This window comes from Aptenodytes patagonicus, chromosome 1 (assembly GCF_965638725.1).
Source record: "Aptenodytes patagonicus chromosome 1, bAptPat1.pri.cur, whole genome shotgun sequence".
Lineage (NCBI taxonomy): Eukaryota > Metazoa > Chordata > Aves > Sphenisciformes > Spheniscidae > Aptenodytes > Aptenodytes patagonicus.
The window spans coordinates 126,641,214-126,660,592 of record NC_134949.1 but is presented as its reverse complement, the minus strand read 5'-3'; the positions used below and the strand labels follow the sequence as shown (position 1 = coordinate 126,660,592).

Below are 19,379 nucleotides of genomic sequence, written 5' to 3'. Positions count from 1 at the left end.
AAAATTATTTGGAACAATGCATTATCATAAGTGCTTGTTCTGAAAACATGCAGAGATTAATCACTGTGATTATTTCTCTGAAACAAAGGAAAGTCCCGTTCTAGAAACAGAAAGCGCAGAGCAGGTGTGTGCATGCGCATACACGCGTTCATCTTTCTGCTTGCAGACAGCCTTCCGCTTTTACTTCCTTCCAGCTAATATTTCAACTCTTTTGCCTTTCTTCTTCATTAGATAATTGTTGCATCCATTATTTTTCCATTAGACAATTTCATGCGCCTATGGCCAGCATCTGTCTACTATGTTATAGCCTAAGCCACTTAGAGGGAATACAGAAGTATGCAGGAATGACTAAAGCATCAGCAATGAAAGTGCTCTCATTAATGCCTTACTATGCTATGAGGTAATCGTGACTCTTGATGGCTTCATCTGAGAGATGCTCCCGTGCTAATTGCCAAATAACTTACATTCACTGGCTCCATTGTCTCTGAGGGTTTCCTTTCTCATCACTTAGCATGGCTTTTTAAGCAAATTCCTTTACCTCTGAAGGCCAAATTCAGTCACGCATCAGGTCAAAACACTTATGTTCTCTTCTCAGTGCTCACTGGCACTAGTACATCACTCATGCACATACATGCACACACACGCTGCACTTTTTTCCTCTACAACCATTACATCTCAGGCAAGGTGTGCTCTGTGCTCTTTTTCTGCACTCTTGGCATCTCTCTGGCCTTTCACGTTTGGCAAGTCCCTTCCCCAGACACACACCTCAACCAACAGTCCTACTCCAAGAACTATTAAAAAACCACCTTTGTGTTCGCTCTGATTACCCATTATACCTGTAAGAGGTACATGCAATGGGTAAAAATCTGTGAAATTCCTTGCTTGATGATGTTGCAGATGCTAAAGGTTTGCATGACTTCACGGGGAACCCATGGAGGAGAAACCCAAAGAAATCACTTTGGATTCAGGGAGTCCTGGAGCTGAAAACGGCTGGTGGCTAAGAGGGTTTTAGTGAGAGGTATCGTCTACACTTGCTGTATTCTTACACTTCTCCAGGAATTGGCTCCTGGCTGCTACTGAGGACATGATATTGTGCTAGCTGGATCTTGGACCTGACTCAGCACGCGTCCCTTTCTCTTTCCTTACCATGCCTCACACAACAGCCAGCCATTTTAGTGTCTCTGTTGATCATGGCAGTAAACTTAATAATTTATGAGTCTACAAAGAGAGGTGCAATTGCTCCACTCCCTTCATTTGTGCTATCCCTTCTGACTTCTCATCCTTGCTGTTTCAAAGTTGAATTCCCTGCTCTGCCACTGTCACTAAACCAAGCACGTAGCCTTTTGGTGGCCAGGCTCCACAGAGGATCCAGGTGGCATTGCTACACTGGTGCAAGAGGAGCTGTGCGGGCTTACTGCCAAAGGGCACGTCCCAGGGCTCTCAGGGGTCAGGAAGAAGTACAGCCCATTATACAAATCTTTCCTTCATGTGCTGCACTCCTTTGCCTTATTTTCCACATCTGACTTTAGGAAACTCATGTCAAATAAATGCTTGTTTGGGCAGAGCTAAGAAATAGACCCCTTTTCTCTGCCCCTAAGGAAGAGTTGGCTGTGCTCCTGGCTAAGAATGGTGCTACTGGAAGCCACCTGGCTTTCTGAAATTAAAGTAATGGTCCAGAGCTATTGCCTTCTTCCTCCCCACTCTTTCAGTCCCAGGATCAATAATGTTTGTGAAGTATTTTGGCACACATCAGCATCCTGCAATTCAGTATCTGCTACCACTGTGATATTTGTAGGCTTCAAGTGCAATTTGTCTCTTCTGTTGTTTTCCTGTCCTGTCCCCCTTAACCTCCATATGCTCTGCCACTCCAATGGGAGTTTTCCCTGATCACAGTAAATAAGCTTTTAAGGGCTCAGTGCACTGGGGAAGAAGAATAACCCATTCTGTTGGCTTTGGCAACTCTCTGAACTCTGGCTGGCTCTGCCAGCTGGGAAACCTGAAGCCAGACCTTAGTCCTTTGAAGATAAAAATGGTGATTACTGAAGATCAAACAAAGGCCTAGTTTAACATAAATTCCATACGTTCCTTTAGTCCTATTCACTGAGGGGACATTTAGGAATTTCTCTGGCTGGATTTCTGTAGTGAAGATGTTAGATTTCTTTTCTTAAACCCTGGCCCAAATACAGCCCCACAGCCTTGAAGCACAAAACTGTCTAGAGAGAATGTGTATGCTAAAGGCTACAAATATTCCACAGTAATCCTATCCGCAATTCAGTGCAAGAGAGATATGGCAAACTTCCAACTGCTCACAAGGAGGAGAGAGGAAAATTAATAGGAAAATCAAGGGCTCCACTCCTCCTTAAACACAGTGGAGGGAAGCAGTGCCTGCAGGTACCTGGGGACAGCCAATGCTCCTTCTTCCGACCCCTTTTGGGCTTATGGATAAAAGCCCACGGAGGAGTTCTTGTGTCACGGTTTTCCCTCCAACAAACCACTGTAAGCTCCACATACTTTGTCTCTCTAGAAAGCATTTTTCATGAAGAATGCTGGTGATACTGTGCATGATCAAACTACAAATGCTGTTTTGTTGTTTGGAAAAAAAAATTTAAAAAAAATTACCTTCTACTGCAGTGTTTTGCTGATCCACCAAAAGCGCAGAGCCATTGTATAGGTAAGAAAGCACCGGGGCAAATGTGGAGGCATTGACTGGGAACTCGGGGTCCTGCACAGTGATTCTGAGCCTCACAATGATGCTTCCGGCTTGCAGGGATTCGGTCTGCACTTTCAGCTTCCCAGACTTGTATAAAGCAGAAATGTTGGCTGGAAATGAATTTTCAAGCTGAGCAAAGGGAGAGAAGCATCGACAATTAGGAACCCAGCAGGAATAGCTCCTTTTAAAACTGAACTATGGTGGTACCATTTTAAAGATTTATACATGCACAACATAGAAAATGTTGTAAAAAGAAAGTTTCAAAGTGTTTCAGAAATCTTACTTTTCAGAGGTTACTGGGGCACAGAGAAGTGTGAGTCTCCTTGGTTCACCTAGGTACCCTTGAAAATGGTACCCATCTGACGACTGGTCTTACAAAACAAATTTCATTCTGGCTCAAGGGAGCAGAATTCCTTCTGCCCCTGTCTGCATGCATCACAGCTGAACTGGCTCAGTAAGTCTGCGTGCATCAGACCCTTGATGTTAGCTCTGTATGTCACGTAAGCTTTTTTTCCCAAGCCTCCTATGTATTCACCTCTGCGCTCCCAGGCAGTGGAACTTGGTCATCTCCACTGTTGCTGGAGCAGACTCTGGCTTGATTTTGGCTGCTACCAGCTAGCAGTCCCCCAGGCAGTACCCAGGCAGAGTCTGACACAGCATCGGCCAGGGGCCAGTCCCACAGGCAATCTGAGTGTGACCGCCGTACTTTGGAAGACCCAGCTGCACAGATGCAGGCTGGTTTGTGCCAATTGGTGTCAGTGTCAGAATGGTTCAGGAAGTTTCGTTTACCAGTATGGCATAGCTTTAGCTCCCCGGGCTTATTTGAAACTCACCAGTCCAAGTCCAGCCTGCAGCCGAGTCTAATGACAAAGAAATCTCAGGATGAGAGACAAGAAAAATGGGTGTGGATAACTTCAAGAAAATGTGTCTGAGACAGCCCAGCTTCAAAGCAATATCACAGTTATGGTTGATTACCAATCCGGTAAGTAGACACATCAGTTGAACAAATGGCGTTGCTCTGAACGTTAAAGCTGGCATACTGCTGTCAATATTTGAGCAGTGCCGGAGTTGGCAGTTTTGCCTTACATCTCTAGAAGGCATCTCCATGCTTGAGCCTTTTGTTCCTACATACACCTCAAAACATGGCTTTGAGCACGCAATGCAGCACCATAAATCTATACGGCTTTGCTCCTGTTCAGCCAGAGTTTGCTCCAAAAATTCCTACAAACAAGCTCTTTAACTGGACTAAGTTCAGATCAGGGTGGGGAGGCAAGAAAAAGAGAGGAGAGAGGAAGTGAGAGGGGGATGTTGTGCTCCCAAACACCCAAGGAGGCAGAAGCAACACAGATGCGCAACGCTACTTTTCCTTCCCAACCTCATGATGCCAAATACATCTGCATTAGTCTCAGCAAAGATTCACTGACAAAAATCCTCCTGCACAACAAAAGCAAACAATTTGCAGCTATGGGAAATAAAACCATGTCAGGAGATTCAACTTCCATTTCTCATGAGCAAACACCTCTTCTGCGCTGCCTTTGAAAGTATAGCTCCATTATTGTCTTTTTTTTCCTCGGATTTATATTCATATGTTTATGAGTCCCCCTTTGTTTTGGGAAAGTCTAATTTTGGATGGAGATTCCAGCTCCTCTGTATGGGCCCTGTTCTCTACAGCAAAACTGTAAGAGATTGCTGCGTCTGAAACGTCCCCCCTGTTTGGGAAGCTGAGAGCTGGTAACAGACTTCATGGCTCAAGTTTTGTTTATGGCTGATTACACCTGAGCATGGACAGTGGCTGCATGTGTGCGTGCAGTGAATGGGGCTGGAGAAGAAAGCCTGACCTGGTCACTTTTCCTTAAGAAGAAAGAGCTTTGAGAGCAGTCAGAATCAGAAGACAGTGCTGAAATGAATGCCAGCAATGTCATTTCAATAATCCATTAAAAAGCCTCAAGTCAATTCAGTGTGAGTTTATTGCCAAACTAAAGATCCAAGGAAAGGAGTCCCTGTTGCACGCCTGCATTTTTAATTCCTTTACTCTTCTGTAGGGGAAAATTCTCATTGGCTCCATTGCTAATAAGGCCAAGGTCTTGATCTGTTTAGTCAGTTGAATTTTGTTTTAATTATAAAGAAAGGTCACAGGAAACAGTATGATGATTTTCAAGGGATATTTCAGCCAGACATAAAATCTTCTATTACATTAAATAAATTCTAAATTGAAAAAAAAAAATTACACACAGATATTTTAGCATTACCTCTGTAAGCAACAGTCTTGAAAATTCTTCATACACTGAGCTGCTGGCATTATGGAAATCATCAGTGAAGTTGTAGTTGAGAATCCTCATAGTAACACCAAATATCTTGGCATCTGTAGGACACAATATTAAAACACACACTGACAAAGCAGAAGAGGAAAGGATTCAGTCAAAACTGATGTACCCAGACCAAAATCTCAGCTGATGGAGGGAGAAGGGGGGGAGAATGTTGAGAGAGTTTGGTATTAAACCAAGAAAATAAAGCCAATATTCTGCTACAAGCTTCCTATACATTGAGGAGATGCACTTACATCAGGTCCATAAAGACATTTAGGTGCCTAATTACAACTGCGTGAGAACTGGGTATACACATACCCTTGTGGACCTGAACCTACATAACTCCTGCATTTGAGTTACATCCGGGGTTGAATTGCCTGTGAGCTCATCTCTCGTCCACCAGTCACAATTATTATTTTTTTCCTGATCTTGGTAGAGTGAATAGTATGGCTGAAAATAATAACAAAAAAACAGTGCATGCCACTTTTCTGTCTGGTAAGCCCTGGCAGATAACGTACAGAGCACGTGAGCCAAAACCAAGAGCCAAGGAATCTATTAACCACTTTAACCTGTATAAACAACCTGAGGCTGTTACTCTTTGGACTGATCTTTGGAAAACTTTTCTTTTTCTCAAGGGCTCCAACTTCATACTCTGAAGTCCAGCCCCCTGTTTCTGTAACCACTAGACCTCCTATTTTCCCTCTACAAAGGGAGTAATTTCCTTCTGACCCAAACTGGAGTCATCCCTCATCTGATCAAAGGGAAGGCTCTTATGGATAAACATAAAGAGCAGCATTCTCACTGTGGCCAGTATTAAATAGTTCACTGCCTGCTTTTTGAAGAAAATGTGGAGAGATTTATTTCTTTATTTGCATGAAGGCTTAGGAAATAATTTAAGGATAAAGGAAAAGCAAAATTATGTTTGATCAACACACTAGGGTCTCAGGGAGCTAGTGTCACTAGCTTATTGAACAAAATTATGCAGGTATTCTGCAAGCTTTCTTACACATCTCGTTATTCCCTCTAATCCTGGTCACTCACAAATATTCAACCGAATCTGGCCGTCCTCTGGGCACTCTTGTTAGCTCAGCTAAGCCCTTGACAAACCAGTTGACTGGATTTCTCACTGGCCACAGCCGTCAACCAGGAAAAATGGGGCCTGATGGGAGATGGGTGGCAGCAGAATGCAGTGCCAAGCACAAAAAAAAAAGTATTCTACCTTAGCCTAATATCTGTAATAGTCTGAGTCAGCTCCAACACTGCTTTATCAACTAAGGCCAGCGCTCTGCTGCCTGATAGTCTGGATTGCATAAATGCTGGGGTAGAGGAGAGAAAAAGTGCTGAAGGAGGTGGAAAATGGAGTTCAGGGAGGACTAAATGGATCATTGCTGAACTGCAAGTGAGTGGAGAAAGAAGGGGGGGGGGGAATTAGATATATTTTAAAGTGGCTATTTACCTGTTTTAACATTTTGATGGGAGATGCTGGTTTTTCCACAGGTTTCATAGCTGATCTCTACTGAATACATCACACCTGCTTCCAGTCCAGACACGTCCATTTTCATTTCCTCTGTCTTCAAGTTTTGTATAATCTCTTTGCCCTTTAACACTTGGACTTGGAAAGTATGGTTCAGAGTAGAAGTGACATGCCAGGACATTTCAAAACCGTTGCTGGTAACGCTGAAGATTCGGTGGTTTCTAACCGCAGAGGAGTCTATCGCAGTCCCAGGACGAGCCATCACAGAAAAATCAGCATTTCATGTTTAAAGCATTGTGCTATTCTAAATCCATTATAGACAAACACTTTGACAATCAATAGGGGAAGTTCCTTTTTACATTACATCAGGACAGATTCTGCCCCTGTCACAGTACCGGGTACCCTCATCCATGAACCATCCCATTAGGGTGATTAATTAGGTGCTTACACTTTTTATTTCCTTTTACTATACCTATTTGTGTTGAATCTCTAGTAACACTAATAATCAGCCAATGAGCTACAGCTTCAAGCAGCAGAAGTAAGTCTGGAGTAGTGAATCTGTGTACTCTACATATGTTGACACCTGCTGTGCCTTTTGTCACTTTAATCATCACAATGCACCTCTTCAGGCAAAGGCTGCCTTCATTTATGCCTAGAAAAATCCCACAGACACCAGCTTTTACAGGCTGGGGGCAGAGTGGTGGGTAGCATTTCACCTATTTATGCCACTCTAGTCCGGTACAATCATTGTCATGTCAATGGGGAAAGACAGGAGCCTTCAGAGATGATTCCTCTCCTCAAAGGAGGACGAGGTGTCTAAATTGGGTAGGATGAATTGCCCTCCAGCAGAGCCTGTCTGTCTCCAGAGAGAGAGCCCAGACTAGACACCTCTCCTGTAGACAGCTGGGGTCAGGTGAGATGAACATCATCCCCCACACTAACCTAGAGACCACGGCATGCTGCTGCCACAACTTCAATTCTTTCATGCGAATGGTTAGCCTGAGAAAAAAGTTTGTTTTCTTAAATTGTTTCAATACGACACAATTTTTTCCAGGCCTCTGAGCCAGGTGGCTGCCAAATACCCCCAAAGCCATACTGCCCCTGCTCTACAGGGACTTCAGTTTAATTCCTCTAGCTTCAGCTTGGATCAGAAGTTGTGGCTGAAGATCAAGAATATCCAGCCTGTCTCTCTGAACTAGGCAAAGAACTACTTAAAGCTATTTCCTCCCACAAGAACAACAGGATGTTGTTATAAAAGCATTGTGATAACTCTCACCTGAAAGGGCTGAAGGCACCCATATAAAGACAAATTTACTCAGACAGCTATCATGTATAGCAGGGAGAGTATTCACAAAGGCTAACTCCAGTGTAGAGTAGCTTTGGCCAACCTCCCTGACTCACGTACCCCACCAACATCTTTACAGACTCGAATGCAAGAGGCCCGCATCCCGGTGGCTGTGGCCAGGAGGAGCTCCTGTGGTCGGTAGCAGATCCTCCCGTACCTTGTTCCAGGACAAGCCTGGGATATGCAGTGGGCTGGGTCCAGGGTGAGTGAATGGTGCTGGCCTCGCACAGCCCTCACTGGCATGCTTCTCGTGCTGCAGGATTATCCAGCACAAGCCCTATGATGGGACCTGCACTTGGATGGTTCACCACGCACAAGTGGCTCAAGAAGCCAGCGCGGCCAACTCCACTTCCAGGAGGCCAGTTGCCTTCAGTAGCCATGGGAATAACAGTGGGGCTTCTCCAGTGGTCACAGCACTACAGACCCTGATTCAAATGCCCCGTTGGGGGAGCCTCTTTCCCTTTCCATAGGTGGAGATTCACTCCAAAACTATTACCAGCTTCTGTGAACACCCTCCTGTAATTCAACCAGCCCCAGGACAAAGAGATCAAAGAGTGGCTGAATTAAAAGCAAGACAATATTCATTCAAATCCAAGGTTACTTACAGCACCCAGCATCTGTGGCTTGGTTAGTTATGGACAAGAGACTTGAATTACTTATAGACAGAGAGCTATTGCTAGCGTTAATGAGATCCAACGCTGAACTTGGAGTAGACGCTGTCATGCCTAGAGGAAAAATGGTATTATCAAAGAGTTAAAGCATTCCTAACAACGTAAATCCAAAATAATACCATTCATGTTTTCCGCAGCTGAAAAGCAGCAATAGAAGTAATATAAATAGAAATGAAAATAAATGTATTATATCACAAAAGCATAAAGTAATACATTATCTTAATTTTTGAGATTAAAGGATCGTAAAATTGTTTTCTAACTAAAGCATTGAATCTGCAAGCACTCATTTATCTCATTATCTTTAAGCCTATTAGCAGGCCCATTGATGTCTGTGGACTGTAAGTACATGCCTCTATGTTTTGCTGAACTGGTACCGCAAAGTATTATTTCACCCATTGCCAAACTCCGTCTGCCTCCAGCAGAGGACCCTGTATAATCCAGGGTGGGATTATACAACCACTGAGCCCCAACTGCAGTCACGCAGTCAAAATGGGAAGGAGAGTTCATGTACAAATAGCGTCACTAATCGTATTTCCCAGGAGGCTGGGGAGGTGTACTGACACTGAGCGACTTGCTCTGAGAAGCAGTCAGGGTCTGAAGCCAGAGGGTTTGGCAGGTGAGTACGGACAGCTGAGGGTGAGATAGGAGAAACCGCCAGTTACCGTGAAATATATACACTGCATTTCAATCAGAAATAGCTAACAGCTGGCTTATGTGGCATCTGCTCCCAACAGGAGGAGAAGAGGCACTGTGTGCTCCAGAAATCTTTGCCTTGCAGGTGGCTCCTGCGATAGACCACAAAGTCCTGCAGAAGTGTTCTCAGTATTTCCCAAGGTGAGACCTACGTTTCTTACCTTCCTTTCTTGGGGTCAGCTGGTGAGGGTTGACATCTGCATGTTCGTGCTGAGGGTTGCAGCTGTAATAACCCTCCAGATTTACACAGGTGTTTTTCTCGGGACAAGCGTTGAATTCAACATAGGAGCATTCATTGACATCTAACAAGAAGAACACACCTTGCATAGATATTGATAGCAGCATCAAGATTGATCTGCAATGTGTGTAGACCAGGCTCTGGATATGATAAATTCAGTGTAAATCTGCAGTAACTCTGCTGAAGCAATTCTGGGTGTATATGAGTGCAATGAAATCAGAATGCTGCCCTTCCCCAAAACTAGCCCCCATTCAGTTACAACCCTCTCACTTTTTACTCCAGTTCATTGGAATAAGAGGACAGTTTGTGGCAGCTCTTGCTTACAGTTGCAGGGTGTCATCCAAACCTAAGAGATGTCAGCGGCAGGGAGAAGGAGATCTACCCAGTGATTTCACTGGAAGTTGGACTGAGTTTTCAAAAGTAAACACAGAATAAGAAGTGATGACAACGGTGCTTAAGGATGCATTTCAGGAGTGAAAATGTTCAGATAACTACACAGAATAAGTAGATTAAAATAATTTAAACCAAATATATTTAAGTGTTTACCTAACATTTAAAAAGTAGGTAGCAATACGCTATAGTAATTAACAGACTATAAATACTCCTTGTTTCATGCAAGCTACTGGAAGTAATACATGTCTATAAAACCAGACTGTATCTGCTTCCCAAGAATACTTTAAACACTTTTTTTAAGAGCCTGACTAATATAACTAATGATTGTGCTACAAATTTTGAACACCTTTGCTTTTTCATATGAAGATGGTCTATGCTATGCTATTAGGAGAAAATAAAGTTAATTGAAGAAGCAGGAGTATTCCCCTCCAAACTATTCACTCCAAAATAATTATTAACTAACTACAATCCTCTCCATCCTATAATGGATAGGTTAGGGCCATATTTGCAAAGTTTACAAGATTCACTACGCTATTTTTGAAAGCAAATTGATAGTCATACAGATGAAATCCCACGTGAAGATGGATGAAGCCCCCTGAAAAAGCTTCCCCCCGTGACAGGATTATAATAATTAACCTTGCACTTCTGTGTCAATCACTTCATACACATGCTTCACGATGTCCTTCAAGGAAGAAGAAACCTCTGCTAGCGGAGCTGGCTGATGCAGTCCAATGAGAACCTGGGAGGCCACTGTCCCAGCGTATACATCTGCACGGTTACTCTGGATATGGTGCACAGAGGCATTCAAGGGCTGTAACGCACCAGTAATCTGGAAAACAGGGGAACAAACACTTTGGTATCTCATTTCTTTATCAGCACAACTGTATGCCAATGAGGCGTAACCTATGCAATGATTATCATCATAATCTGAGTGTAGAAAGCACCAATTCAGAAACCACCGTAGCAAAGTGGCAACATTTAGGTCTGTATTTATGCAAGGTGAGCTCTTATTACCGCATTTCACAACAGAGTTACAGGACAGAAATGCCAAGCTAAGGGACGTGTGGAGCTTCATGTCGGATCTCAAATGCTTAGGCAGGAGGATGCAACCCAGGAAGATAAGGAAAAAGTCTCTTTGGCTTGTAATGCTTAAGCATCAAAATCTCAATAGACAGAATATACTTTAGACATGCTATTACAATTCATCTGTAATAAAGCTGTCCAATACTTCTTACTTTAAGCAACTAAAAAGACTGCTGAAAAAAGGAATAGAAAGAAAAAGAAGAAAAGCAATAGACTGAGCAAGAAGGCTGGGACTAAGAGCCACAGAGAGACCCCAGGACTGACCAAGTCATCACAACTGCGAGTCAGGGATCAGAGAAGGGACATGGTGGTGGGCTGAGCATTAGGAGTCAGTGGAGCAGACAGGGCCTGGAAGACATTCCTCTGAGTAGTAGCTCATTGCAAACCTTCAGTTTATATTTCCTTTTTTTTGAGTGTTTGACTTTGCCATAGCTTGCTTTAGACCAAGATATGAAAGTCTTGGTAGATCATTGCCCTCTACTCCTTACTATACTGCAGGCAACAGGACCACGGTTTCTCACTTTTTTAGGATATGAGAAGGGTGAATTCAGGTAGGAGGAAGAAGTAAATTCATGCAACATCCCCATGCTACTGCTACCTTCTATTCTTCTACCTGTCAGTGCTAGTTGATGATGGAAGAAGGGTTTCCTTTGCTACTAGCCCACTCCCAGCTGGAAACTGGGGAGGAGCAGAAACAAAAATGGAGGGAAATAGGGAACTGCCCTCTTGGGTACCTTTCAAAGGCCACATCCAAGCCTGGTTTTCTCCATGGCATGGTGATATGTACTAGGGAAATGCTTCGGGTTTATGGTCTGGAGGGTCTTTGTCCTAGTTCCTCAATCCGTTTCCTAAATACCACTTAAAGGACAGAGCAAGCCCCCCTGTCTGAGTGTGGCTTTAGTTTGCAGCCTGGTTCTTCCTGCGGACCCTCCTTTCGGGAAGCGTGCCTCACGCCTCTGCTAGGGCTGTATTTTTCTTGCTTGCCTTGGACTCTTCCCATCTGCCGTGTCGGGGATAGGGAGGGGCACGCCGTGCTGCTGTCGCGTGGCCGTGCACGCGTGATTGCCAATGCCGCTGCTAATCCATGCACGAGGCAGAGCCTCGGTCCTACAGCAAAAGCAACGCCCTGCTGTCTGCCCCAGTGCTGCTTCTGTGGCAAGAATGACAACGAAACGCCCTTGACCCAGGCACAGTCCCCTGTGTCTGGGGGTTCACAGTGAAACTTCTGGTGCTGCTGAGTCCACCTGCCATGTAGTTCCCAGTGCCATAGATCAGGTTTGTCTCTTCAAAGGTTTAACTCAAAACTCCTTATCAGAAAACATCACGCTTTGCAGGTCTTGAAATCCAGACCCTGTTGGTCGTAGACCCAAAATTGAACTGCACCAGAGCTGGAGCAAGCAATTCTTAAGCAAGAAAAAAAACTGTATTTCAGAATGTCTTTAAACTGCCCTCGGAAGAGACCTGAAAAATTTACCAAAGCAGCTGATAAATCAATGTTACTTGAGCTCCTTGAGGATGAGGCTGACATTCACCAATTAGGGATAAATTAGGGCCCAAAAAATTATCATCTGGTGGAACAAAGGGGGAGCGACTGGCTGGCAGGGTTATGCCCAGCACAGAGGACTATGAGATCCCTCCCGGGCTGGAGCAAGTGGTGGTTACTGAGTAACAGAAACATGGACACAACGAGCAGCACACAGGAGCGTTCCTGTCTGTACGTACCATGGAGTGCAAAAGGCGTGAATGATTCAGAAGGTGGGAATCCACTCTGATTAATTCATTAAAATCCATTTTCACAAGCACTGTCGCGTTGTACCAGAATGTTCTTCCTGAAGCATACAAAACAAAAGAGCCAAGTCATCCCAGGTCTGATGCTATAGAAAGCAACAGAGCTATAGGCAGGCTCTGAGAAACTGAAGCAAGCTTTAACTTGGCAAATATGAAGAGCCCATGTACAGCCATCAGCTACGGCCTTGTTCACCATATGCTGCAGGCAGCGGCACCAGCGAAGGAGAAAAGCCTGAGCAAGGTCCACTGGACCCGCAGCACCCAGGGTTCAGCACTCACGGGTGGAAAATGAATATCCTGGAATTGATCCAAGGCAGATTCCTGTATTTGTTTTATGAAGAGCTATGGTAACAGTTTTCCTGCCCACTCCCACCCTTAGAAGGAAAAATTAAGCGTATTTCTATTAGAAGCAGTCCTGAGTTTATCAGTAACATACCCTCTGGCATTGGATCCACACAGCCTGTTCCTTTGGATGAGTTGCAGCATTTTTTAAGCCCTGGACATTCAGTATCGAACATGCAAGGATAATCAGATGTTTCCATATTCTCCATTGGACAAATACCAGGTCTTGAGGCAAATACACTGGATCTATTGAGTGCTAAGTAACAAAAACATTTCTGAGAACAAAAATACAGAAAATTGTTTCCATAAAATTGTGCTATTCAATTTACAGCAAACACCTCCTCCTCATTTCAGAAGTGCGTCTGTTCTGAGGTTTTCATGGGGAGAAAATAGCAGCCTAAAATACCATTATTTCATTTCAAGAGTGTAAATGTTCTCAGATTTTTCTCTCGTTCATGACATTTCTGTTACAGAAATTCTGAATTTATAATTTTCCATTAATAATTATGGATTAATGGATGGATGGATGGATGGATGGATGGATAGATAGATAGATAGATAGATAGATAGATAGATAGATAGATAGTTAGATAGTTAGTTAGTTTCTGAATGTGGAGACATTGAAGCACTGCAAAACAGAAAATGTGCCTGATGTCAGCAATGACTAATCCAAATAATATATAATGATCAAAGGAAACAGGTAATGTCTAAGCTATTAATTGTGAGTTTTCATTTAACTTTTTGTTGCGACAAAGTTAACCTTTAGTTATAGTAGTTGAAGATGTTACGTGAGAACAGAGACAAAATGCTGTTCTCGGGCACAGTTCAGTGGGTTACAGAGAGGGGCAGGAGATCAGAACGGAGCCCGTGGTCTGCAGCCTGGCCCGCTCCGTATCAGCCAGCCAGCCATCCTAGGAGGTCAGTAGCCCATGCCAGACAGCCCTGCAGAGAGGGCAGCTAAGGCAGAAGGTTACTGCATCCCAAGGCAAGGACAGACCGTGGTCCTGGCTCAGTGCCAGCACATACTCTTCTCTGGAGGAAAAGAGAAAATATTTCTAAGCTCTACAAACATTGCTTTCACCCACACTCTCAACCATAGCTCCAAGTAATGCTCAGCTCTAGTCTTTCCAATCGACCCGAAAGATTTCTCTTTTCTATTCATTTCGTACCTACAGGTTTTTGGTCCTACAAAGTCTTGATCCTTTACTGGGCAATTAAAGTCATCCACTGGACATGCAGTCATATTTGCATAAAGAAATAGCCTATTAAGACCAGTGGTTTTACGACTATGGTCTGTGTCTTTTTGGGGGCCCAAAGTATGCTTGTCAAGGGTCTCTGAAAGGTAATTAGGAAAAGTAAGCATAGCTTAATGATGCGGGTCCACACCTCCGCTGAAAAACCTGCCAAAACCCACAAGCTGGAGAACAGTGCACTGAGTTGAGACCTCTCGGCAGCATGCAGGTTACCTGCAGGTGTAATTTCAAACATTTGCATGCAGAATACATGGGACAGCACTTTCCCCCACTCTTTTATATTGTATATTTGATACACTGCGTGTATACTTTGTGTGCACACAGTCAATGAGCACAAGCTTTAACAGGGCTGTGAGCATCTTTCAAGTGGAGTTGGTGTTAGACCCTCAAGAGCTCTGGGCAGCAAATTAGGAAACTCTACCCCCACGCCCAACCCCAATGAACGGCTGACTGCCCTACAGGGAGCAGGATTTGTCCTGCTACCCAATGCAGCCTAGTGTGGGCCCCTTCATGCCTGCAAACCAAGGGCGTTTGTCCTCCTTAGTCTTCCCCAGGACCAACTCTGCCTCCAAAGTTCATTTTGAGTCACAGGCCTAGGTTTGCAGTGGGAGGACAAGGGAAAAAAAATCAACCCTGTACCATCTTACTCAAGTTACTTCTGGGTCCAGCAAGCCCCAGTAGTATTACTCTGCTTCCCAGCATGGATCAGGAACCTCTGCTTCTGGCTCTGGGGCTGGCACTATGGGCCATTCCCTGAAACGGGTCTTACTGCTAGAAAGCCTCTTCCCGATTTCTAGTCTAAAGCCACAATAATGTGTGATACAACCTCAGTTGCCCTTAGATGAGTCCCCCACACATTCCCAGTCTCACGCGATTGCTCCGTCCCAGCCTCCCATGCAGAGAGGCTAAGCAGCCTCTCGCACTGGGAGCTTGCACAGACACGAGCATGAAGGGATTTCCCTGCGTTAGCACATCCAGTGCTCCTTACTATTCAAACCAGGTGGATCTTGGTAAGCTTGACACAAGCATCTAAGTCCCTCCAGCTCTGAGATTCACGTGCAGTTCAAGCAGGTTTGAGGTTCAAAGCAGCTTTTTTCACTTGGGTCTTTTTTTGGCATGTTTAACTGCGGTGTAAAAGATTTAATGAGCCACATGCAATCTCAGAAAACACTCCTGAATCCTGGCCGAGTGCCACACTAGCCATTTATCTAAAATCAAAAGGTCATCATTCTCACATCAGCGGAAACAGATGGATTCACATCACATTTCTGCCTAACTGTACAGATGCACTTTGAAAATTCGATTTACGCTCTCCACTTCAATCATCTTCGGGACAGTCACCTACCAAGCAACACTGCCAGCACTGGGGAGCAAGCCAGCCAACTCCTCTGTCAGTCAGATAAAGTATAGGCTTTTCTCCTCCATTATTTGCATAAACGTGCAGAAGCAGAAACGCAGCACCCAGTGCTTAGCAACGAAAGCTCAGTTACCAGCCTGTCCGCATGAGAGCTGATGGGCATGCTGCAACCACAGGATGGGGGGATCTCCAAGAAGACAGATGCTGAGGGACACCATTAGCTCAGCCGTAACCCCCTCCCTCTCTCTCCTTCCACCTGGAGGGGCCGGGTTTCACCCAGAGGGTGCAGCAGAACCAGGGACCGAAACCCTACATTTGTCTCAGGCATCAGAAGGTTGAGACAAATCTATGATATTATAGAAAGAGCTCCTGGCAAAGCCTGTTACAAAGGCAGACTGACATTTTTCATCACATGACCCTGTTTTAGGGGTTCTTGGAGCATTGCTAGACCATCTGCTCAGATGGATGCTTTCCATCCCAATTGCCTGTCCGGAGGTTACTCGGGATGGAGGGCATGTGCTGGTTCAGCATCTGACAAATATTTAATACCTTTCCCTGAAAAGACATATCATTCACTAGAACATATTCAGGAGCCATGGGCTGAAATTTGGCAAGGATGCAGCTGTTGGACAATGGAGGAACATGGCCTTCGAAGCACAAAATCAGTCTGCATGCTCAGAATAAACAATGAAATTTAACCACTGCCACCTCCAACGGGTTCATCCCACCGGCAGCACCGCAACATGGCCATCCTCTGCCCCGTCGGCACTCGCACTGGCAGTGGGTGGAGAGCTGGCAGGGGCCCCTGGTGAGCCCACAGCTCAGATGAGACTCTGGGTACCCCTGCTTCCCCCAGGGCCTGCTGGCAACAGACGGGGTACACCTGTCTCAAAGTGCGAAAAGGATCTTTGCACAGGACTTAGCAGGGCTCATTGAAAGAGCTTTAAACTGGATTTGAAGGGGGAAGGGGATAAAACCAGGCTCGCTAGAGATAAGCGTGGGGGCAGCACGCCAATGTTTGAGGGATGGTGTGCTAGCGAGGTCCTTCAGTCTGCTGTCTCAGTGAAGGTAGAGGATGGAAATCCACGTGGCAGCAAAGGCACAAGGGTTATTGATGTGTTAGAAACCACGGAAGCACCTGAGAATGGTCACATAGGAATTAGGGCTTCTCCCCCAAAAAAGGTGGTGGGATCAATGGCCCAACTGAAGTGCATCTACACCAATGCACGCAGCGTGGGCAACAAACAGGAGGAGCTGGAAGCCATTGCGCAGCTGGAAAACTATGATACAGTTGCAATCATGGAAACATGGTGGGATGACTCGCACAACTGGAGTGCTGCAATGGATGGCTATGAACTCTTCAGAAGGGATAGGCAAGGAAGGAGAGGCGGAGGGGTAGCCCCGTATGTTAGGGAGTGTTTTGATTGTCTAGAGCTTAATGATGGTGATGAAAGGGCTGAGTGTTTATGGGTAAGAGTCAGGGGGAAAGCCAACAAAGCAGATATCATGGTGGGAGACTGTTATAGACCACCCAACCAGGATGAAGAGTTGGATGAAATATTCTATAAGCAGCTGGGAGAAGTCTCACGATCGCTACCCTTGTTCTCGTGGGGGACTTCAACTTACCAGATATCTGCTGGAAATACAATTCAGCAGAGAAGTTCCTGGAGTGTGTGGAAGATGATAACTTCCTGACACAGCTGGTGAGTGGCCCAACTAGGGAAGGCACCCCACTGGACCTGTTGTTTGCAAGCAGAGAAGGACTTGTGGGTGATGCAATGGTTGGAGGCCATCTTGGTGTCCTGCTTTCAGCTGGGATAGAGTTAATTTTCCTCCTGGTACAGCTGGTACAGTGCTGTGTTTTGGATTTAGGAGGAGAACAATGTTGATAACACACCCATGTTTTAGTTGTGGCTGAGCAGTGCTTACACTAGTCAAGGGCTTTCCAGCTTCCCATGCCCTGCCGACTGAGAAGGCTGGAGGTGCACAAGAAGCCGGGAGGGGGCACAGCCAGGACAGCTGACCCAAACTGGCCCAAGGGACATTCCATACCAAGTGACGTCATGCTCAGTACATAAACTGGGGAAAGCTGGCCGGGGGGGCCGCTGCTCGGGGCCTGGCTGGGCATCGGTCGGCAGGTGGTGAGCAATTGCACTGTGCATCACTGGCATTGTATATTCTTTTATTATTATTATTATTATTGTTGTTGTTGTTGTTGTTGTTGTTACTATTTTATTTTATTTCAATTATTAAACTGTTTTTATCTCAACCCACGAGTTTTCTCACTTTTACCCTTCCGATTCTCTCCCCCATCCCACCGGAGGTGGGAGAGTGATCGAGCGGCTGTGTGGTGCTCAGTTGCTGGCTGAGGTTAAACCACGACACTTGGGCATAGCAATCATGAAATGAAAGAGTATTCGATTCTCAGAGAAGTAAGGAGGGGGGTCAGCAGAACTGCTACCTTGGACTTCCGGAGGGCAGACTTTGGCCTGTTTAGGAGCCTGGCTGACAGAGTCCCTTGGGAGGCAGTCCTGAAGGGCAAAGGAGTCCAGGAAGGCTGGACATTCTTCAAGAAGAAAATCTTAAAGGCACAGGAGCAGGCCGTCCCCATGTGCCGAAAGATGAGCCACCGGGGAAGACGACCAGCCCGGCTGAACAGAGAGCTTTGGCTGGAACTCAGGAAAAAAAGGAGAGTTTATGACCTTTGGAAGAAGGGGCAGGCCACTCAGGAGGACTACAAGGATGTCGTGAGGTGATGCAGGGAGAAAATTAGAAGGGCCAAAGCCCAACTAGAACTTAATCTGGCTACTGCCATAAAAGACAATAAAAAAATGTTTCTAGAAATACATTAGCAACAAAAGGAGGGCTAAGGAGAATCTCCATCCTTTATTGGATGCGGGGGGAAACATAGTGACAAAGGATGAGGAAAAGGCTGAGGTACTTAATGCTGCCTTTGCCTCAGTCTTTAATAGTAAGACCAGTTGTTCTCCGGGTACCCAGCCCCCTGCGCTGGAAGACAGGGATGGGGAGCAGAATGAAGCCCCCATAATCCAAGGGGAAAAGGTTAGCGACCTGCTCCACCACTTAGACACACACACAAGTCTATGGGGCCAGATGGGATCCAGCCAAGGGTACCGAGGGGGCTGGTGGAAGTGCTCACCAAGCCACTTCCCATCATTTATCAGCAGTCCTGGCTAACCGGGGAGGTCCCAGTTGACTGGAAGTTAGCAAATGTGACGCCCATCTACAAGAAGGGCCGGAAGGAGGATCTGAGGAACTACAGACCTGTCAGTCTGGCCTTGGTGCCAGGGAAGGTTATGGAGCAGATCATCCTGAGTGCCATCACTTGGCACATACAGGACAACCAGGTGATCAGGCCCAGTCAGTATGGATTTATGAAAGGCAGGTCCTGCATGACTAACCTGATCTCCTTCTGTGACAAGGTAACCCATGGGTTGTCAACCTGGATGTTGTCTACCTAGATTTTAGTAAAGCCTTTGACACCATTTCCCATGGCATTCTCCTGGAGAAACTGGCTGCTCCTGGCTTGGACAGGCGTACTCTTTGCTGGGTAAAAAACTGGCTGGACGGCTGGGCCCAAAGAGTGGTGGCGAATGGAGTTAAATCCAGTTGGCGGCCGGTCACAAGTGGTGTTCCCCAGGGCTCAGTTTTGGGGCCAGTTCTGTTTAATACCTTTATCAATGATCTGGATGAGGGGATCAAGTG

The 19,379-nt window shown here is 45.5% G+C and overlaps 1 protein-coding gene across 1 annotated transcript in view; it reads right to left on the bottom strand.

Moving 5' to 3' along the window:
* UMODL1 (uromodulin like 1) overlaps nucleotides 1-19,379 on the bottom strand; it is a 54,963-nt gene that overhangs the window by 30,220 nt on the left and 5,364 nt on the right. Inside the window, exons 2-10 of the mRNA XM_076336113.1 lie at nucleotides 17,280-17,392; nucleotides 13,138-13,299; nucleotides 12,636-12,742; nucleotides 10,467-10,659; nucleotides 9,361-9,501; nucleotides 8,441-8,560; nucleotides 6,473-6,727; nucleotides 4,960-5,072; nucleotides 2,620-2,839 (exon numbers count right to left, since the gene is read on the bottom strand). Of these exons, the coding sequence (XP_076192228.1) occupies nucleotides 2,620-2,839; nucleotides 4,960-5,072; nucleotides 6,473-6,727; nucleotides 8,441-8,560; nucleotides 9,361-9,501; nucleotides 10,467-10,659; nucleotides 12,636-12,742; nucleotides 13,138-13,299; nucleotides 17,280-17,392 (1,424 nt within the window). The remainder of the gene's footprint in view (nucleotides 1-2,619; nucleotides 2,840-4,959; nucleotides 5,073-6,472; nucleotides 6,728-8,440; nucleotides 8,561-9,360; nucleotides 9,502-10,466; nucleotides 10,660-12,635; nucleotides 12,743-13,137; nucleotides 13,300-17,279; nucleotides 17,393-19,379) is intronic.